Source organism: Leucopleurus acutus (genome assembly GCF_964270905.1).
Source record: "Leucopleurus acutus genome assembly, chromosome: 2".
NCBI classification, from domain to species: Eukaryota; Metazoa; Chordata; class Mammalia; order Artiodactyla; family Delphinidae; genus Leucopleurus; species Leucopleurus acutus.
This window is the reverse complement of record NC_139143.1, coordinates 107,310,428-107,334,090: the sequence shown is the minus strand read 5'-3', so window position 1 is coordinate 107,334,090 and position 23,663 is coordinate 107,310,428. Positions and strand designations below refer to the sequence as shown.

General features: G+C 36.5%; 1 protein-coding gene across 2 annotated transcripts in view; it reads right to left on the bottom strand.

Annotated features, from left to right (window-relative positions):
* DPYD (dihydropyrimidine dehydrogenase) overlaps positions 1–23,663 on the bottom strand; it is an 803,004-nt gene that overhangs the window by 748,887 nt on the left and 30,454 nt on the right. For both annotated transcript variants that reach the window (XM_082832404.1, XM_082832405.1), the window contains exon 2: positions 15,453–15,563. In XM_082832404.1, coding sequence (XP_082688530.1) covers positions 15,453–15,563 — 111 coding nt within the window. The remainder of the gene's footprint in view (positions 1–15,452; positions 15,564–23,663) is intronic.

The following is a 23,663-nucleotide window of genomic DNA, read 5'->3' as shown; positions in this document are numbered from 1 at the left end:
TTGGATACAAGAGTATCTCACAAAACACAAAACTGCAAAACTCCCCTGATGAAAAGCCATGAGTAACCCAGGCAGCCTTTTTATCTACATCTGCCTCAATCTTCTCTCTCTTTAGACTGGCTTTTTCTGCTTTTAATATAATTGGCAGGTGGAAAATGGCCACCCCACAACAACCAGGTTTCTTTTTTTTTTCTACTGAAACAACCTAGAATGAAATGTTATCTCTTGTCCCAGATTTCTAAGACAGAATCTGCTTTTCCTGGGTTGGGTGAGTTTTCTCAATCAGATTCAGAATCTGACCCTAGAATTGGGGTCACAGTCAGATGGTGCAAGTATAGTTTCAACGGCCCACACCTATGCACCTGTGAATTGGGGGGCAGATACCCTCAAAAGTATACACCACAGTCATATTTATTCCAGAATTTATGATAAATATTTGCCTCTTGTAGAAGAGAATCCTATAACTAAGGAACATAAAAACTATAGGGAACTCAATCCTAAGAGGTTGTACATGAAGGCAATCAGAGTATGCTATCCCAAAATATGCTACTTTATTCAATTTTTAAAGATTATTTTGAGCTGAAGGCAATTAAGAAAAAGCAAGTGCAGAAAGAGCTCTTTGCCCTCCACTATCTGTCTAAAAGCAGGACATAAACTTCCCTTCCTGAATGCGTTCCTCCTCCCTTCTCCTGAAGAACAACCCTTATCACTGGAGACAGAAAGTTGACACAAAGATGCAAAAACAAACCTTACTAAAATAAGTCCTATCAGTCATTAGTTTCCCCCATATACTTACCTTCCCACAATTAACCACCCCTAGAAGTCAAATCTGTTTTCCTTTGGTCACTTCTCTACAATATACTGCCCTTTGTTAAAATGATACATAAGCCCATGAGTCTAACTGCTTCTTTGAGTCTTCACTTCTTATCTATGAAAGCCTTCATGGACATAAACTGTTAACATCAAATAAAATGTGTACACCTTTTCTTCTATTAATGTTTTTTGCCAGTTTAATTTCATAGACCTCATATATTGAACATAAGAAGAAAAATTTTTTTCTCTTTTACATAAATTATAAATATGGATAGATAGATGATAGATAGATAGCTATAGAAATATACAGATATTTAGAGCTACATCTTCAAATGCTGATGTTGAAATGTTAACCACTGATCCAATCTGCAAATCTTGAATAGATACTAATGTTTTCAGGATCAATCCTACGCAATGTTCTGGAGAATAGGTTAGTAAAATCTAAATAGATATTAGAAATTCTGAGAGACTAAAAAAAGAAATATTCCATTCTGTCTTATTAAAGACTACTGAAGCAAAGTATAACCATGCATAGGATATAACACAATTTTTGTTTTTGTTGTTATTAAAGCAACTCAAAAGAAGTAACACTAAAACACCCTGGTCTAAAGAAAACAAAAAAATGCAATGCAGTTAGGATGTTCCGATCTTGACTGAGTTATATAAAACTCCAAATAAACTTCCATAATGGAGGACTATGACAGCAGAGTTTCACATCTCTGCTCATATTCAATTGTAAGTGTGTGACTAGAGGAGGATCTTTTTCAAGCTATTTCTCTATAGTCCCTGATACCCAGAGTGCATGCAATATTAATGTTCTAGCTTTGTGAGTATACAGCATACACCAAATCCTCACTAAAAGAAAAGCTCCTCAATTCCTAATCATTTCAATAGGCTCTAATGTAATATTTCCTACATTGGAAATCACTGCACTTTATTTAAGGAAATCAGTTTGGCCGAGTGAGCTCTGTGGAGTGCAGCCTGCACAGACGTCAGTTCAAAGGATCAGATGTCAAAGTGCTCCCTCTAATGTCCCTTAATCATCACTCTGATTAGCGCTTGAATAGGACTGTGATTAAAAACGTTGCTGCCATTGTCTACCTATTCAGGCGCCTAGCATTCTACGTGGGTTCCACCGATTAGTGTTTGAATAGGGGAGCGATTAGAAAGACAGCTGCCATTGTATGCCCATTCAGAAAACAGCAAAACTCGCATATTTATTTGTTATGAGCACCAAATAAATGTTTTGCAAAGGTAAAATATACCATTAGGCTCTAAAGACAATTTAGCTGATTTCTTTAGTTCAGAGCACTCTATTTTCCCATATGCAAAGTTATTTCTTATTTGCAAATACAGTAATATGCTTCATTAATATCTTTTAAAATATACATATCCTGTTTTTATAGACATAGTCTTAACACATCTGCTTCATTATATACTACTTATTGACCTACAATACATCATATAATTCCAGTTTAGTATTTATGACTATGCAAAGAATTTCTATATAAACAAACCAAATCAGTTTGGTTTCAGATCTTTTGGATTCCCTTCTCAATATTCCTGGACTAATATGTAATCTATATGAACAACTTCTCCAAAGAGAAACTTCCTTGTCAAATGGTTAGAGGAAACGTTTCACTCTCAGCCATTTTAAGGGAAGAGAAACATTTCAGGTTAGCACTTAGTTCCCTACAGGGGCTCACACAACAGAGCGTCGGCCAGGGCGAAATCCCCATGACAACGAAGAGCTATAGACTGGTGAAACTGGGCAGGACCAAGGTGTCATGATGAAGCTTTTTGGAGAGTGCAAAATATGGTAAAAAAAAATTCACAGGAAGATAATTCATTCCAACTTCATGGATATATTAGGCAGTGCTCAGAAAATCTGGTACCTCCGTTGTTTCTCTCTCTCTCACGCTCTCTCTCTCTCTCTCTCTCTCTCTCTCTCTCTCTCTCTCTCTCTCACACACACACACACACACACACACACACACACACCTTGCTGCTAAGAAATTTCTCGGCAATACAGGAAATGTCTGCTCTGTTTTCCATTACCGTCCTTAATATCTTCCTGTTTATTACCCTTCCACATTCTTTCCATATTTAGTTACTTTGTTCTGTATCCACTATCATTATGGATCTACATATGTAGTAACAGAAACAGATCTGGGAGCATCAACCCATCAATGCTACACAATGACAGTTATAGAGGATTATATATATGCCAGGAAGTGTTTTAAAGTGTATAGGAAGTGTATATAGTACGCAAATTGACTCATTTAATCCTAACAACAACTATATCAGGTAGATGCTGTTATTACCCTCATTTTACAGAAGAGGAAATGGAGGCAGGAAGAGATTAAGGAATTTACTCAAGGGCACATAGGTAGTAAATGGCAGAACCAATAATTGAACCCAATTAGTTTATCTCTGTAACTCACTCTTAAACCAACCTTTCTGCTGATAGGTCATCCCTTCAGGTTCCACTGTCTTCTTTCATAAAAAGCCAACCTCAAAGATAAGGCAGCTAGCTTTAAAGGGAAAGATTTCTTTCTTTTGCTAATAAAGCTAACTGAAACACACCTTACTCAGAGGAAAGTTTTTTCCAGTTCCATTTAAACCCTGACTAGATAACTACACTCCATTCTAATTAACAATAAAGTTGGTTAAAAAAAAAAACAACCAGAACTGCCACTTAACTACTATAAAATTTCACTCCCACTTAACTATTATAAAATTTCAAACTAAAGAAGAGCAAAATAAAAGTAACAGAGCTGATGGCTGACAATTACAAATGAGTTTAATTTGTGTGTCACATGGACCTGGAGAAAGTTGTGATCAGTCTGAAATAAATAATTAAAGCAAAGCTTTCTTGTAACAGCCTCAGGAAATCAAGAGTTAACACTTTTCTTCTTTTTAGCCAATTAGCATTTTATTACATATTTTGCCTGGAGAATAAATCTCTGACAATACTATTCTAATTCTATGTGTGCAATAAAGTGCCAAGGAAATACATACTTTCAAAGACAGAACCTAATATATGGCAAAATTCCAAATTCTAGCAGGTAGCAGAGTGTGCTTTCTTAATGAGATGGTATGCACTTCTCTCAATGAAAGAATCAGCATAAAGAACTTTTCAATAAATGTTATTATTAATATCATTACTGTTATTGTTACTTGTACTACTCCCCTCTGATCTCTTCTGTCTCATCACTTGGTACTTCCCCCCATATTCTACACAGCCATGCAGCACTAAAATTGTTAAAGTATCAATATCGTTAGTTCAATATCCTCCCTCATCTTAGGTGTCTGCAATATATAGTCTGTACTCTGGTGGGATCCTTCTTCTTCTTTCCTTCCTTCATCTACATTTTCAACTTAAATTCTGTTTTCTCAGAGAGAAAACAGAATTTTCTGTTTTCTAATGCTAAATCCTGAGACTAGGTTACATACTTCAAGTCCCATGGATGGCAATACTCACAACACTTGGTTGTGAATGAGTTTAATGCCTGTTCGAATGACTGTAAGCTGTCAGGGCAGGAAAAGCATCTGTCCCTTTCCCCACTTTTCACAGTGGTTGGCACATATTTGGCCTTCCATTAATATTTGGTAACTAATTAAACTGTACAACTCAGATTTCAAGCAAATATACTATGAATATTAATAAAATAATTTATCTATAGTAGTGTTGAGGCAGGAGGTAGATGGGCCCCCCCCTAGGGTAAGCAATTGGAGTTTGTCCCCTGTGGATACTCCAAGATGAGAATAGCATGACAAATCGAGAGAAGAGGCTGGGCCCTGCCCAGATAGAAGATAAGAGACCATATATTTCTCACTCTCGAAGTCAAGGAGACCTTCCCGACCAGAAGCTCCTTGGATGTCAAAAGGGGAGTTATGCCAAGCTACCCATAGGTCTCTTCGGTGGAATCCATCTTGGCTGAGAGATGCGTGCACACACGGAAGGATCCTGAGATATACCAAATATGGACTCTGAGCCAGGCAAATCAAAATGATTGGCCAAAGGAAACCTGGAAGAAATGCCCATAAAAGCGATTTAAACTACCACAAGGGCGCAACCCTCTCTCTGTGTCCGCCCATGTGTCTATCCACACGTACTGTACTCTTTTTTCTCCTAATAAACACTTCACTTGTTTCACTACTTTCTGTTTTTGTGGGAATTCTTTTCTGCAAAGCCAAAGGGCCAGGGCCTTGTCACTGACCACTGGTCTAGTGGCTAGAATTCGGTGCTCTCACTGCCATGACCCAATCTTAATCTCTGGCCAGGATCAGAAACCCTGCTTCTAGTCGCTGCAGACTGAGGCCAACCAAGATCAGTGTTGTATAAATATGGAAAAATGTAATGCAATGTATTAATTATCTAAGAGAGGTCAATGCTATAAAAAGTACCTTATTTCTAGCCATTGGATCAATGCCCAAAAATGTTCAAAAGATGCTCTTTGGAGTTCATAATTCATATATAGACAATGGAAACCAATCAATGATTTCATATTTTAAGTACAGATTCAGAGTATACTTTGTATTCTTAAAGAAATTGAGATTGCCCAAAATTCTTTAGAAATTCATAACTAGACTTTAAGACTTCTACCAAAAATGCCCTTCCCATAAGTAGTATGCTACTATAGTAAAATAAATACTGGTTATGTGTCAAAATTCATACGGCTGAAGACTCCATCCCAATTTCAAAATTACAAGGTTTACATATGTCTAAATGACCGTGCAGCAAGAGTTTAGGCTCAGAATCCCTGTTCTTCTTAAAGTTGTATATTCTGACAACAGGATTTTTAGGTAGTCACATTTCACAGTACATTTTAACTCTGTAAAATTTTCCCTCTGCTGAACTTTTAAACTTGCATTTTCTTTAAAGGATTAGTTTTTTCTAGTTTATTTCTATCTTAACACACACATAAAGTTAATTACTAAATTTATACAGTAATAACTTCTAACCTTTGTTAGAAGTATGGAAGAGATGATCCAATAAAGATCACTTAAAATACACCTATTTAAAAATAAACTTATTTTTCGAATCCATTACAATGTTCTCAACAAATGCAGCAGGATAACTGTTCTTAATAGAAATGGTAAAACCATACCAGATTAATGATTCCAAAAAATCTGATAATATATGCAGTAGCATTACTGGGAAATTAATGTAAGGACCAGGGAAGCCCACCCAGTGAGCCAGCTAGGATTTCTGGGGCCACCTGTGCCATCCAAATCCATTTGAGTCCCTGCTGCAGGTTGGCAGTTGTTACCCAAGTTTAAACACTCATGGGGACATTGCTGGGTCCCAAGGCATGCTGGTACCTCCAGCACAGTGCAAGCCTTTGGTTGGCAGCAGTTTTCAGGCTCAGTACTATGGTGATGTAAGTGAGGTGTCTATGTCACAACATTTAAGGAGACACTCACTCTCAAGAGTCCTGCAAGTACTATCTCAGCTTCCCAACACAGGGTTCTGAATGGCTTTGCCTGGCCTAGCCCTTCTTTCTTAGTCTCTCCAACCCAAAGTAGGAACTTACCCTACCCTAACTTCCCACCCTAACAGACCTCATTCGATACTCTGCTGGATGAAGGATGGGAGATAATCACCGATTCTGTTAAATCCAAATTCAAAATCAGACTCTGTGGGATACGAGATGTTTTACTGTAATTTTTGTCTCCTTCCTCCTAAAGTTTACACATGTTAGGCAGCTAGGCCACTGGTTTTCATTTCTTAAAGAGAAGAATGTAAGTGCAGAAAGCAGCGACACAGAGATTTTCTGTGAGACTTCGGATTTCAGAAGTCAAGTTTTCAAGGAAACTGGAAGAACTTGGGTGATTGACAGTGTGGATTTAGGAGGATATGTGTGATGAGTTAAAAGCAAATTTTTTCCTCCACTCTTACCTTCCCATCTAAACTATATAAATATTTTAAGAATGGAAAAACAAAATGAGGATCAAAAGGAAAGGGAAGGGTCCAGGAATAATGGTCGATCCAGAGAAAGAAGCTCAGTTCCTCAGGCTGGACACAGGGGGAATGACAAACCCTAGCCAGGTGCGTGGAAATCATGAGCTTGGAGAACCTGTCACCCACTAACTAGATGAAGCCCTGGGAAAAGGTGACTAAACCATGAAGTTCCCCAAGCCCCTGTGTTGAGAAGGACATTAGAATGATTGTCATGTGTTCGAGAGTGACTTCAAAGTAGAAGAGAGGTGAGGGACAGGAAGGGACCCAGTGAATGGGAATGAAGGATGACTCCACATTCCCCGTGATGGTTATTAGAAGAAAGATGTCATGAAGAATCAGCAGGGCTCAGCTCACCTATCACACTTGCCACCAAATCCCCAGAAACTCATATATGAGCTCAGAGAAATAAGGGGGAGTGGGGGGACAAACAGGGAAAAGAGAATTTTGAAAGTGACAGTGACTAAACTTCTACTCTTAGAGAAGTTCAAACTAAAAATTAAGTTCAGTTATAGGAAAATAAAGGAGGTTTTATTTCCTGCATGCCTGAGTTTCTAGTCTGATATTTGTATTATGTATACAAACCATGTATTTTTCAACTATTGAAGAAGGCATTAAGTTGTAAAGAATCTTGGTTTTGGTTATTTTTTTTAATTCCAGAAACTCCTTCAGGCATTGAGTCTATTTTTGGAAGAAAGCTATTGTCAGCAATCAGGAAAGCAAGCTCAAGCCTGAGAAGCTGTTTTAAACTATGGTGTAAGAAGAGGCCAGTGCAGAATAGGATTGCTTTCTTACTGTGACTCTGGTCAAAAGCTCATTTAATTTTGGAGCTTAAAAATAAAAATTCATATTGTGAATTTGATATGTACCAATATTGGGACCTGCATTCTATGTCAAGTTTAACAGAGCCAAGTAGCTGGGGATCCAAGCTTCCACCTTCCCTTTCTGAATGAGATTGGTTGACTAATAACTTTATTAACTACGTGGATTTCATCTCTTAATAGTCATGTAAAATTGAGAGGGAAAAATGGACTCAGCAGATAAGGCAAGCTAGAAGGATAATTTCCAAAGTACAAAAAATAGCCCCATTCGGTAATCGGGTATTAGAGGAAAAGCACACTGATCTCTCCTTCTTTGTAGGAACTCTCCCACTACGCTCCTCTGGTTCTCATCTCACCCATCATAGCACTTCTTGGCTAAATTCTCATCTCTGCCTGCCCTTGCCTGGTGCTCAGTGCCAAGCTGAGCCACAATGGAGCCTGAGGCAAAAGGAAAGAAGCGTGCTTCCATATACACATTTTATATATTTTTTGTATTATTTATATATTTTGTATGATTTTTGTATTATTTACCTTGATTATTGAGTCTTTTGGTGCCTCCTTTACACTCTTCACCTGAGGCCAGTGTCTAACTCCCCTCTCCCTAATCCCTGCCCAAAGTCTAACCTCCATATTCTTCCCACTCCACACACCCTTCCTGGGTAACTCTGCCCACAGGCTTTTAATTACCCACATATATTCTGATTACTCAAAACTGTTCATCTGCATTCCTGACCCCGTTACTGAGCTTCAACCTTTAAACTAAACAGGATGACCCACAGGTACAAGAAACTCAAAAGATCCCAAACTGAATTCACGATTTCTCTCAATTTATCCTATGAACAATTAAGTGTACACATAAAGTCAACTCCCAAGTCATATTTATTTTACCTCCCTGTTATGGACTAAATGTTTGTGTCCCGTCAAAGTTCACATGCTGAAATCCTAACTCTCACTGTGATGGTATTAGGAGGTGGGGCCTTTGTGAGGCTTTTAGGTTATGAGGGTGGAGTCCTCATGAATGGGATTAGTGCTTATAAAAGAGGCTCCAGAGAGCTCTCTCATCCCTTCTGCCACGTGAGGGCACAGCAAAAAGCCATCTATGAATGAGGAAGCAGGCCCTCACCAGATACTAAATCTTCCGGTGCCTCGATCTTGGACTTCCCAGCCTCCAAAAGTATAAGAAATAAATGTTTGTTGTTTAAGCCACCCAGTCTGTGATATTTTTGTTATAGCAGCCCAAACAGACTAAGACACCTCCTATATATTCAAGCTTATCCTCTCTCCTACATGCCCCCCGCCCCTGGTCTCCATGATTTGTCTTCCAGCCTTGCACATCAGTCCCAGAGACCTGGCCTCCCATCTTTCTCGTTGAACCCATCTTCTACACTGAAAGTTAGACTGATTCATCTCAAGACAAATCTGAACAACTCATACTGATAATTAAAATTCCTCCAGCGTTCGTCCTTTGAAAGAGGACTATATGTTGATATTTCTGTCTTCTTCTAAAGAATGTGAGACCTTCTTGGCAGGGTCTATATCATGTTCATTTTTATTCCAGAGTGCTAAGCAGCACAATGCCTGGCCCATTGTAAACAGGCAATAAATGTAGAAACAAAGTAGTGACTAAGATGGTGAAGCTCACCCAGGGAAAAAATAAATGATTACCAAAACCTATATATTACTTTAGCCACTTACTAGAAGAAAAAAGTTCAGTGATTTATTTTTATTTATTTATTTTAAATAGTCTACTTAAAGAGCTCTGGTACCAGACTGCATGGATTCAGCCTCTAGTTCTACCATTTAGTTGTGGACCCTTAGACAGGTTTCTTAAGCTTCCCTCATCTGTGAATGGAGATAAAATATAACACTTACCTCACCAGGGTGGTTCTGAGGCTAAAAAGAGTTACTTCATAGAAAGCACTTTGAAATATACCTGCAGTCAGCAAATTCTTAATATACATTATGGTTTATTTTTATTTGTATTATTTTACTTTGAGCACCTACTAAGTGCCATGTGTTTAAAACAAATTAGCTAAAATTCTCAAAATATGTCAAATAATTGGTTGTCTTTAATTGCCTTTCCTTTTTATTTTCACCCAGGGTAAGTTTTCTGATTTGTAACATTTTCTGCTCTTTAAAAATTGCTAACGGAAAATGAGCACAAAATATTTATGTAATTAAGACAGATCAACATTTTCAAAAATGGCAAAAATAAACAACAGTTATAGAACACCTGCTTAAAAGATACTGGAAATAACTGTTTCGTGCTTCATTAACCAGTAAAAACACATTTGCCAGTTTAAATTCCCTACTGAATTCAGAATTTCTAATTATTACTAGAATGGTATTAACTTGGCAAGGAAAGAAATTCCTGGGTAAAAAATTTCAGAATTGCCATTCTTAGGGTACTTCTACAGGCCAAAACAGATGCCTATTTTCTAAAAAGCCTATAAACAAATATTTGTTTATTAAAACTAAATGTGATTTAATTTAATAGACAGTTTTAGACTACTTATTTTGCATATTTTATTCACCTTTGAGTGGCATTCAATACAGTGCCTAACATACAGTTGCTTCAAGGACCAAAGTGGAAAGAGAGACAGAGAGGACTCTACCCAAATAAACCCAAACCACAGCCCCAATGCAGATATGCTAAGAATGATAAAGCAGTAATTATCTGAGTCAAACCAAAACAGAGAATTGTAAAGCCAAAGCAAAATCATTAGAAAATAAAACAAAATAAACACGAATAAATAAAGCCTTTCTATTTGGTAGTTGGGGAGTTGGTTCAAAACGAGCTCTTTGGCTGCCTTCAGAAATGATGTAAGATTACTGGTCACAAACGTGACCACCACTACAATCTACATTTTCCTTAACTTTAACGTATCTATTTTCTAATCATCTTATTCGTGTTTTTTAAGGAGGCCAGGTAACACACTGGATAGGACACACTAGATTCAGATAACCAGAATTCTAGACACGGCTCCAACACTAAGTAATTTCAATGAGTTTAAGCAAATAATTTAACATTTTCAGCATAGTCAGTAAAATGAGGAAACAGATCAGTATAATGAGGAAACAAATCTGGGTTGTCCATTCACATCATGGTAAAAATCAAATGCAATATGCAAAGGGACTCTGGAAACTGTATATAGCACTATACAAGAAAACATGTGATCCTTATGTCTAGTATGTAAGGACTATGCAAAAGAGGGGTCATATTCATTCAACAGATCTTTAGTGAGCACCAAGGGTTCATGAAGCTGGGGACGCAAAGAAGCAAAGAAGTCTAAAGAGAGCTTGGTAGGGTGGCAGGTTAAGAGTTTTAAATAGGGTGGCTGGAGAAGCCCTTGCTGAGGTGACAACTGTACAAAGGAAATTATGCAAACTCCAAGTAAGCTAGAAAACCACTGAAAGATTCTGAGCACAGGAATATTAAAAGGATTTCTCCGATGAATTATTATGAAGAGACTCTACCAGGAAAGGGCATAAGCATGGAAACCATTACAAAGCAACTTAAATAATCCAGATGAAAGATAATGGTGATGGCTTAGAAAGGTTGGCAGTGGTAGAAGTGGTGAGAAATAATCAGATTCTAGATATATTTGAAGCCAAAAGGATCTTCTACTTAGGTATGGAAGGTGAGAGAAATAACAAAATCAAGGACTCAGTATCTTGCTCTCAGAGAAAGGGTGGATGGACATGACTCCAGGAATAATACATTTTGGAGGTAAGATCATAATTTGGATTTTCAGTATGTGTACACTGAAATGGCGATTAGACATTCAAGTGGAGGTATTCATTAGGCATTTTGTTATAGAGGACTAGAATTTAAGAAAGTGGTCCAGGCAAGAGATATAAATGCAGAAGCCATCTGTCTATATATGGTATTTAAAATGAGGAGACAAAATGTGATCACCAACTTAGTGAGTCTCTAAAGAAAGAAAGAAAGAGCTGAGCCCTGGGCATTCTGATATTTAAGGGTGAGAAGATGAGGAATAACCAACAAATACGCTGAGTGAGAAGGAGATACCAATAAGGAAAGAAGAACACCAGGGAGTCTAATGTCCTGGAAGTCAAGTGAAAAAAATATTTCAGGAAGAAGAGAGTGACTGCCTATGTCAAGTACTGCTGATACAGGCCACAATTTGCTCTTAATTTAGCAATTTAAAGTTCGTTTTCCCTAAAAGCAAAATTTGAGACAGGGATTTGGGTTCACGTGATTATGGAGTGAGTGTTCTTCAGGAAATACCAATACAAGAGGGGTGAAGCAGGGTAGGAAAAAAAAAAAAATGCTGAGCAAGCATTTGTCAGTGATAGTGTCTAGTCTTAGTCAAAGCTACAGGGCAAGGATCTGGAGCACAACTGCCCATAAGAGCTGTCCTTACCTTGAGGCAAGCAGGCTGGCTTCTTCTAAGATACTGTCTTTCTTTTTAGTTCTCAGAAGGTTAATTATGATACGTCTTGCTATGGATTCCTTTGTGTTTCACAGAGGCTTTTGAATCTGTAGATTTACGTCTCTTGTTAAATTTGGGAAGTTTTTAGCTATTATTTCCTTTTGGGGTATTTTTTAGCCTCACCCCGTTTCTTCTCTTCTTGATAGGGGTAGAAGTTCAGTGGTCTCACCACTGACACCACAGAGGGTGACTGGGGTTGTGGGCTGCCTTGGTTACCGGCTAGCTAGTGGGTATGAAAGTCCTGACTCCTTACTCTTTCACCCAGCAGAAGGATTGGAGCAACTCATCCTCTCATCATAAGATAGAAGTCTAGGCTCCCACTCGGCCTTTATGAATGCATCAGGATGAGGTCACAATTTTTTTTGTTGTGTTTGGCTAGATTAAAGCAGTTACTGTCGAAAAGTCTTCTGTTGCTAGACTGTTCCTTTCCTGGTATTTTGGCTAGAGAGAGCAGACTTTATTGAGATCTGTGTACGTGTGTGTGTGTGTATGTGTGTGTGTGTGTGTGTGTGTGTATCAGTTAGCATTTCTGGTTTTCCAATTTCTTCAGCTCCAAGGCAGAAAAAAGAAAACCCAGAGAACTCATCACTGTGTCATGTTTCAGGTCCATATCCCTAGCTGGCTGGCCTTCTCTTCACTTTTCAGAATCTTCTTATGCTTGTTTTAACTATAAGGCTTTTTAGTTTAGATGAGTGATTATAAAACTCAAGTATGAAAACTTATCAATTCAAAATAAATCATATCTTGTGGTGATACTTTTATTCATGCACAAAGAGAATAATAATGAAAAGGAAAAAAAATGCATTCTTTAATGACACTGAGGATAACTTTCAACTCTAGCTCCATATTTCCCCTTGGGAATATTATTTCACTGTTCTTTATTAATCCAGTGTATCACATAGAGTTTTCAAAATGGTTTACATCCAGAGCAATATATCTGCTGTTAGAAATTGAGATTTTAACATATATTTAAAGCTTTTATTTTTCCTCTAACACTTGCTCATTATAGAAAATTTGAAATATACAAAAGTGCTAAGAAAACAAATATAATTACTATTAACATTTCATTTTTTTTTTCTTTGTGAATATGTATATAAGTGTGGTTGTGTAAAAGTGCATACAATCATTCTTAAATACAGTGCTGTTTCGTGCCTTGTTCATATAATATAGACTGTAAGTATTTTTTCAGATTATTAATTATTTCAAAAGTAATTTTAATGGTTGCACAATTTACCACTGAATAGATCAGCCCTAATTTACTTAACCATAACCCAATGGTTAGAATTCAGTAGGTTTTTTCCCCCACATTTTTCTCTACAAATAATGTTGGGATGATCTTCTTTCTATTTAATTATTTACCTACATTCCTAATTCTTTCCTTAGGATAGTTTACTAGGAGATGAATTACTGGGTGTGTTTGATAATTTAAAGGTATTATTATGGACTGAACTCTATGTATATCCCCTCAAATTAATTTATTGAAGTCCTAACCCCCAGTAACTTAGAATGTAACTGTATTTGGACAAATTTGGAGACAGCCTTTAAAAAGGTAATTAAAATGAGGTCATCAGAGTGGATCTTATCTGAGATATTGGTGTCATTGTAAGAGGAAATTTGGACAAGTACAGAGTGAAGACCATGTGAAGACACAGAGAAAAGACAGCCAGCTGCAATCCAGAGAGAGGCCTCAGAATAAATCACCCCTGCTGACACCTTGATCTCAGATTCCTAGCCTCCAGAGCACTGAGAAAATAAACTGTTCTTTAGGCCACCCAGTCTGTGGTACTTCGTTATGGCAGCCCTAGCAAACTAACACAGGTATTAACAAATATTGTCAAAGATATTGCCAAAGATACTGTCAAATTGCTTTTCTAGGAATTTGTGCCAATATATATTTAATAGAGAAAAACACTTCTCACTGTATCTTTGCCAATTACAAAAAATAGGATAATATTGGACTGGCCAAAAAGTTTGTCCGAGTTTTCTGTTAACACGTTATGGAAAAACCCAAATGAACTTTTTGGCCAACCCAATATACACCACTCAGTTTACAGGCTAACATTATGGAAAGAAAATGCTAATTTTTATTAAATAACAACAATAATAATAATAGAGAAAGCCTCTCTTTCTAAATAAACAGTTTAATAATATATAAAGGGGACCTTAGAGAATTTATCTAATTTAATCTAATTTATCTGGATCACATTTAAAATGAGAGAGTTAGACTTGATAATCTTTAAAGGCATTCTAAGTTTGAAAATTATGTGATTCTTTTTTCAGTGTCCTTCAATTGTTCACATCATTATACAGGAACATGACTGATAGTTGATCTATTCCTTGATCTAATTTGGATCACATTAGTGTCCTTCCAGAGACCTCTACTAGAAATGTCATAGTAGAATGCAAAGCTCACAGAGTCAGAGCAAGGAAAACTGAATTTCAAATCCAGATCTGCTAGTAAGTGGCTGTGTTATCATCTCAAGTCGTGTTGTTTCTCCGTATTTCTATTTCTTTTTTTACTCAAAAAACTTTGCTGGTTGGTCAGTGACAGAAAGATTAAATATCAGATAAAAACAAATGCACATGAGCACATACCCTCAATTCCTATCCTCAAAGAGTTTATATGTAGGAAAGAAGTACATAAAAATAAATTAAAATCATTGTATTAAATAGAACATATACACAAGGTACCAAAAGAGCTAATGTTAAATAAGCTAATACTATTAATTAGCTCACTAGTTACTTTGAGAAAATTAATTTTGGAGAAATTAATTTTGGGAAATCAGGTAAAAAGGAAATTGCTTTCCCAAACTTAAAGATTTATACCTCCTAAGACAGCATTTTAAAATTGCCTTCAAGGTTGTACTTAATCCTCATTTATGACCTAACAATCCCAGCCCAGTAATCATTTCATGGGCCCAATTAAATAACATTCTAGCAACCAGATCTCAGATTTTTGCACCTATACCTCACCTGGAACTATGAGATGCTCATACTGAATACCTAATGTTCAAATATTCCCCCAAAGCATATTTTATAACAGTTTGTATACATTAGTATACCCTTGTTCAACTGAATTATATTTATAACTTTGAAACTCTTCTGTATCATTGTGTCATTACAAAATGATTTTAAGAGGTTTTAACAGATTTTTAAGAAAATAAATTTTGGCACCAAACTAAATTTATAATTTTAAACTATTTCAATAGATTTTTAAGCATCAAAATTAAACACACTTTTCAGATTATTCAAATATAAAATATTTAAAATAAGAAAAATATCACAGCTGTACTTTACACATATTTAATTATGTTTCTAACTACATATAAAATCTGGTCTTACAGTGTGTAGAATGAGATAATTTTCAGCATGAACTCATGTATCAGTGGTACTTACAAAGCAGTTCTTATCAGGATTTCTTTTCCAATGTTTCTTGGCTAATTTCTTGGCCAAAGTGGAATGCAGAGTTGCATGAGATTGTGTTCGAGGATTTAAAGCCAGGATACTCTGAAGACAGTATAAACAAAGTATAAGCATGTGTAAATATGTTGGCATTTTAAAAAATCAAATTTTATTTTAAGATTCCCCACACATACCCCAAAGACATATATTAAAAATGTTGTTTTTCCCTTCTACTATTGTAATTCCACAACAAACTTACCTAAAGTAATCATTTACTAGGTGATATCCCAGCTGACTTTATAAAAATATTTATTAATGATAATATGGAGTTCAAAAACATGTGAAATATAACAAATAACTCTTTAAGATAAATTTTATAATTAGTATTCTTACATGAGAATGAAAAGAGAGGCACTTCATTCCAGATTTGATTTAAAGTAGTAATAATACTCTCTACTTTAAGTTTTTAGAGTTTTACCAATTGCTTTCAAACGTATTATTTAATTTAACTTACAAACAGCTACTATTATCCCAAAATCTTGGATGATCAAATAAATTGAGGCTGGTTAAGTAACCTGTTCAAGATCTCACAATTAATATGTGGAAGGGAATGAATCAGAACTCAGTTCTTCTGAGTGTTGGGCTTACATTTGAATTCATCCAAAGATGAAATCTATATATTTTACTGTGACTTTGTGAGGTATAAAGTAGAAGAGAAAACCTTTCTAACCACACATGTAAAGCAGCACCTGAGTAACTGAATAAAAAATGAATTCCAAAGCCCTGTCTTAAGCAATGCTTTAAAACATAACCATTGGGCTTCCCTGGTGGCGCAGTGGTTGTGAGTCTGCCTGTCGATGCAGGGGACACGGGTTCGTGCCCCGGTCTGGGAAGATCCCACATGCCGCGGAGCGGCTAGGTCCGTGAGCCATGGCCGCTAAGCCTGCGCGTCCGGAGCCTGTGCTCCGCAACGGGAGAGGCCACAACAGTGAAAGGCCCACGTACCGAAAAAAAAAAAAAAAAAAACATAACCACTAGGAGTCTTCCAGAACAATCACATGAAGACCTCTGCAGATCAACTCCCCAGCAGAACAATATAACTGATAAAAATTAGTAAAATTAAGAAGCCTTTGAAATCTCCAGAAATTGTCGTAAAGCCAAAGAGCAAATGAAGGAACATTTATTCAGGAAAAATCTACTGAAACTTGGTAAGAATGGCGAGGGTCTGTGGCATTCGAAGTGCAGTCTGCCCCCAGCCTCCACGTTCCCAGTTCAGCCTGACAGAAATTCTACCTCAGGTGAGTACAGCCAAGAACACAGAGCTCCCTCCGCCCCCAGCCTCTAGCTGAGGCTGTGGTGTCTCCCAGAGAGAGGCAGGACATTAACATTTCTCATCCCCTCTCCCTACTCTACCAGCTATGCAGCAACTAAATGCCAAAAGTGCAGCTGAGAAGTCAGGAGCTCCTTTGCTTCACCCAGCCCCCACTCATAGAGCAGAGGCTCTACTTCAGCAGCAAACATACCAGTAACAATGGGGTTCTGATCACCATCATCTCAGCTCGCTCATGGTTTAGAGTTAGCAAACCAAGAGAAGCAAACTGAGATCAGAGGTTACCGCCTATACCAGGGCCCTGCTCATAAAAGCAGGAGTGTCACTCTGTGAGAAGCAGGCCACTGTAACCACACCTAGATCTGGAGCTGTGGCTCAGAGATTTTTCCCAGAGAAAGAGGCAGGCCATAAGAACAGACGGCTCTCCCCAGAAGAACTGACTTTATTTGAATTAATACATAGGAAGTTCAAGCCTAAGGGTAGTCTCAAAAACAATAAAGATTTTGATGCCAAACAATTAAGACAAAACTGGTAGCTTCAAGAGAGCAATAAAGTAAGGCATCAGGCAGACAGTTTACCAGAAAGAAATAGCTAACAGCTCCTGCAGGGCCACAGCAAGCCGCAAAGACTCACCTGAAAACTACCCCAGCAAAGGGGCCCAAATTTAACTGAATCACACTGTGGAGCAATTTATATGCCAGGGCATTGTCAAAAACAGCAGAGCAATCAACTAGCTATCAATAGAGACTAAGAGCTGGCTGTGATACCAACAGAGGTGGATAGTTTAACAAAGAGATCCAAAGAGAAGACACAGAGTCCCACTAAAACCCCTGTCATCCCAGAGTTACTAGGCACACACCCACGACTTCACCCTACATGAGTGCTATCTGAGGTTCACACCTTGGGGGAAATAGACTTCCCTAAAGTAGTACGCCAAATCACTAAACAAATATGCAAACAACAACAAGCCCCCATCCCTGGGGTGGGGGAGAAGGAAATTAGTATCCTGAATTGCTATATTATCTGAAATGTTCAGCTTTTAATAAAAAAAAAAATTACAAGACATTCAAAGAAGCAGGATTATGTGATCCATGCAAGAAAAAAAGCAGATAACAGAAATTGCCTTTCAGAGGTTCCAGGTATAAGATTTAATAAAAACTTCAAAGCAGCCATTATAAGGAAGGTATAGTAACAATATCTCATCAAACAGAATATTCATACAGAGATAGAAATTATTTTTAAAATTATGGAGATAATAAACTACAATAACGGAAATGAAAAATTTGCTAGAGGGGCTCAGTAGTATATTTTAACTTGCAGAAGAAAGAATCAGCAAATTTTAAGAGAACTCAAGAGAGATTATGCAATCCAACAAACAAAGAGAAAAAATATTTTTTTTTAAATTAACAGAGCCTTAAAAATATGTGGTACAAAAAAAAAAAGATATGTGGTACACCATTAAGTACCCCAAAATATTGTAGCAGGATATCAGGAGAGGAAAGAAAGGAGGAGAAAAAAATATAAGGAGAAAAATGACTAAAATTTTGATTTTAAAAAAAGACAGAAAAAACATTAAAGTATATATCCAATAAGCTCAAGAAATTTGAAGTAGGATAAATGCAAAAAGATCCACACATAGGAACGTTGGTAAAAATGCTAAAAGTCAACACCAAAAAGAAAATCTTGAAAGCAGCAAAAGAAAAATACTCATATGTACAAGGGAACTCCAATAAGTTTAATGGTTGACTTCTCATCAGGAACAATAAATGTCTGAAAGTAGTAGGATAACATTTACAAGGTACTAAAAGAAAAAAATTGTCAACCAAGAATCCTATACTGAAGGCAGAAGAACAAAAAGGAAATAGATTTGAAGTATACTGTAAACCAACTAGACCTAATAGATATCTATAACCACACTCCACCCAACAACAGAATATACATTCTTCTCAAGCGTACACAAAACATTCTCTATGACAGACCAGATGCTAGGCCATAAAACAAGCCTTAATAAATTTTAAAGGATTAAAATCATACAAAGTAGTTCTCCAACCACAATGGAATAGAAACAGATATCAGTAACAGAAAGAAATCTGGGAAATTCACAAACAGCTTACATGCACATAGTAAACATTGTGCTGAGAGGAGTCAGTTACAAAATACCACATATTGTATGATTCTATTTATACACAATGTCCAAAATAGGCAAAGCTATAGAGACAGAAAGTAGACTGTGGCTGCCAGGGGCTGGGGGGATTAGGGCAAATGCAACATTACTGCTAAAGGGTATATGGTTTCTTTGGGGATGATGAAAATTGATTGTGGTGATAGCAGCACAGCTATGAATACACTAAAAGCCTTTGAATTCTACACTTTATACAGGTAAATTGTACAGTATGTGAATTACATCTCAATAAGGCTGTTACCAAATAATAATAATAAACACATATTCTACATTCAGTGGATTTCACTGTATACTGCATTCATTCTAATAAACATCAATTGGGACTTATTTTACTATCCCAGTATAAATGAAGATTACTTTTAATAATTGCTATATATGATATACATGATATTTCTTCAGTCTATCAATTTAGATGTCTGTGTTCTGGACAACAAACGAAAAATAGAGCTATGAGTTTTAAACAGTGTATTCTTTATGATGAAATAATGCCAAAGCAACCTAGTAATAAGAGCCAACATTAGAAAACATAAGTGGGCTCCCCTGGCGGCACAGTGGTTAAGAATCCACCTGCCAATGCAGGAGACACGGGTTTGAGCCCTGGTCTGGGGAGATCCCACATGCCGTGCAGCAACTACGCCCGTGCGCCACAACTACTGAGTCTGCACTCTAGAGCCCACGAGCCACCACTACTGAGCTCACGTGCCACAACTACTGAAGCCCGTGCACCTAGAGCCCATGCTCCGCAACAAGAGAAGCCACCACAATGAGAAGCCCGCTCACCGCAACTAGAGAAAGCCCACTAGCAGCAGCACAGACCCAATACAGCCAAAAATAAATAAATTTATTTTTAAAAAAGAAAGAAAACATAAGTAATCTCATTTTTATACAAAAAAAAAGTTGAAAACACTTCCTTATTATAAAATAGATGCAGTTTTGTTTTAGTTATTCAACCTGAACCATTACTAATCTCACACATTAATTCAAACTGATAAATAAAAAGATGACATTTGTTAAAGGTAGTTATTGTGGCCAACATTTAAAGGAAAAAAAAAAACTGGGTAATATGCAAGAAAGATGGCTGTATTTCATTTAGTTTTTACTTCCACAATCCATACTGTGATAAATGATTATGTTTATCTATGTCGGCACAGTAATGTAACTTTGAGAATAAATATTCTGAATGCAATTTATTGGCTGCTTATCACAGTAACTTTTCTTTTACACAGCATAAGTAGAAAGTATAACACAACATGAAATATTGGGTTAACCTTTTGCAAAAAGGCAGTGAGTTGAATTCAATGGATCTTGGCTAAAAATAAATTGAATTGTGGAGAATGGTTACCAAGGATTTGACTTAATAATATCCCAAATGAAAAGTGATATAAAATAAAAATACAAGACACGAGTGGTTGAGAGCTGTTAAAAACAATTTTCCAAAGCAAGACTTTTTAAAACTAAAAGTCAATATCATCAATAACTAAGCAGCTGGCAGAATAATACAGGAGAGTTCTAAATTGTGTTCTTCCTAAGAAATGACCAAAGCCAGGTCCTAAAAGGGTCACAGGGTCCCCTCCCTGGATAAATTGAGCACTATAAGAGTCCCATTAACCCTTTCAGATATAAGGCATACTGCTTATAAAGGGAGCTTTTCTCCCATGCAAAGAATTTGGTCTTTGGCGTTCCCATTTTCAGTAACACAATAAAAATGTACTGGTGATTCTAAAGACAAAAAAACAGAATTTGAGAAAATTTCATTGTACTAATTTTATTTAGGTTAAGAAACGATAGAATATGATCCAGAGACAGATTTACACATGAGATCAAGTCAGAGGCATGTGTTGTCACTGTGCTGTCTGTCAGTGCTATTCTGGGAAGCAGCTGGAATGCCACAACACAAAAACTAGAATTCTGCATCTGAGGAGCATCCTTCTGTACTGCCATAGAGAACACAAAGAGGAGCCCATATTGACTACAATAACAGGCCCTCACTTCACAAATAAAAGCATTAAGTCTTAGCCCAAAAATACTGGAACTGAGTACTGAGAGCTTGAATTCCAATTGCAGAAAACCACTTGGCCAACAACATATTCTCTTTCTAAACACACAGCTTTGTTTTATATCACAATATCGATTATTCAAACATAATGCACCATTAAGCTCCCTTCATCCTTTGCATTTTAAATTATAAGCAAATGTTTCCTCTTCAGTACTGGTCATTGCTTACTGACCCATTAACATAATATACATACACTGACATTTCTGATTTACAGGCTGAACTTAATGAGTTAGATTTTGTCTTATTTAAACTATGTTTAAATTTTGTCTCTGGTAACTTATCCCGAGGTCTCTATAATGGTCTCCTACTTTCCATTGAATCAGGTCAAAAATAAATAAAATTTAAAACATGCTTTTCTCATTTTTTCATAATTCGGTATAACTATCTTGATTTCAGCAAAACATTGTATTGTGCTGCCATTCTTTTCCTCTATAAATATTCTCAGCTAACAGAAAAACAGAAACAACTATTGCTTAATGATTTTGCTAAGTATCTCTTGCTTCATCCAGGTAACAATCTAACAAATGTTCATAAATGGAGAACTGAACTTTTCAGTATTCATTTGCTTAACAGTCTCTTGCTTACAGGCCCCAATCTCAGCCAATTACCCTACTCTTTCCTATGTCTATCACTAGTCATAGTATAAGGCAAGTTTAAGTAACTTAGGAATTTACAAAGGTGTCTTTGGCTCTTGGATAAGCTCAGAACTCCAGCTGGGTTGGGAGCTGAAGAGGAGAGAATGCAGCCTCCATTTTGCACCTTGCACCCACACTTGAGATATAAATAACCTTGAAGTCTGAAAACCTTGGAAATCCATGGTAATCTGTCCCGGTCAAGAAATCTAATTATTCTTAATGCACTTTCATTCCTTGTCCAGGCTCAGATTTCTTTTCCTTTAGGTTGGACTACCTTTCCAAATAACTTATCTTCCATATTTTTCATTTTACTAGCTCTATTCAAAGAACATTTTTTCCTTTATGCACAATGACTAACTCACTACAGTTAATACATAATTGATGAAGGATGGAGTCTCTAACAGTCCTAAATTTTAGAACTTTCATTGTATTAAGTATCTACTAAGCAATATGCATAGTGTTTCAGATTAAATTTGGGCTTAGAATTTAGCTCTACTATTTTTGCTGGTTATTTAAACTCTCATTCCCTCTACTTCTTCAACTATAAAATGGTCATTAGTAATAGTACCTACCCCATAGGGTTGTTTTGAGGATTAAATAAAGTGACATATAAAACTTAGAATGGTGCATGCAGAAAGTGCTTAATACATGTTATCAATTAGTATATGATGGGACTAGATTTTAGACTCCACTCAACCCATTTATATTCATATTCTTATATTGTTAATTTTGAATACATATGTATATATGAATCATACAGGAATATAGAAACAGATGAAGGCAACAGGTGAAAAGGTAACTATAAATGAGACAGTAAGTAGAGATATATCCCAGGTAAAAACAAATCATTGGTCTCTGAACTTACTTTGCCCTAAGTCTGCAATTCCAAAGGCACATTGCCTGAAAATGCAATATGCTCTTCACAAATTAGAATGGAAGGGTCATGAAATTCAATTACAGATTTTTAAAATCCAGTACATGTATATAGCAATGTAGATATCACTTTATAATACATACAACTCTATATAACTCATGGACCTTTGGCTGCAACATGTTTAGGTGAACTCATATTACATTTCCTTCCCAAGAAAGACAGGGCAAGTCAAAAGTGATGAATTTATAAAACATCAAAAAACTCATCAACTGGAAGTGAGTGAACCCCTTCAGAAATGCTAGTCATTCTGGGACTTCCATGCCTGGGAAATTTGATCTATTTCTACTGAACCAATAGTTAATACAAATAAAATAGTTTACGTATCTTAAAACACTGCATTCATCATGTCACTCTCCTATTCAACAAGCAAAGGTCTGCCACGTGAAGCTGCTGTCTGCCTTTGCAGGGTCCAGTATGCACTCTTCTTCACTTACAGAATACACACCACACATTAGGCACCTAAGTGCTTCCTAATTGAAAAACGTCTTTTAATGTCTTTCAGAAAAGATTAAGAATTCAAACACAGGATTCATAACGTATACATCTGATATTAATCTCATAATTCTTAATACAGAACAGAGCATACCAAAGGTGGTGACTGATTCTGACTTAGACACTGTATTAGTCAGCTTGGGCTGCTATAAAAGAATCTCACAGACATTTCTTTCTCACAGTTCCGAGAAGGCCCTGTCTCTAAATACTATCACATTAAGAGTTAGGGCTTCAACACATAAAATTTAAGGGGGACACAAACATTCAGTCCATAACAGCCATGGAAAGGATTCTACTATCTGTGGAACTATGCAAATGTTGTTAATCCTGGGCATAAACTTAAAAGATATTTTTCTCTTAAGATTGCAGTGGTACTACACTGAGTCTACACTTTTATTTTATCAAGAAGAAACTTCAGAATAAACAAAAGAGATATTACATGGTATTGCTTAAATTTTAATAAAAACAATATTGACAAAGAAATTAATACTAGCCATTAATTATGTATCTTCCTTTATTCCTTTAACCATTTGAATAGCATATATACTTAGTTATGTACTGTTTATATATTTTCAT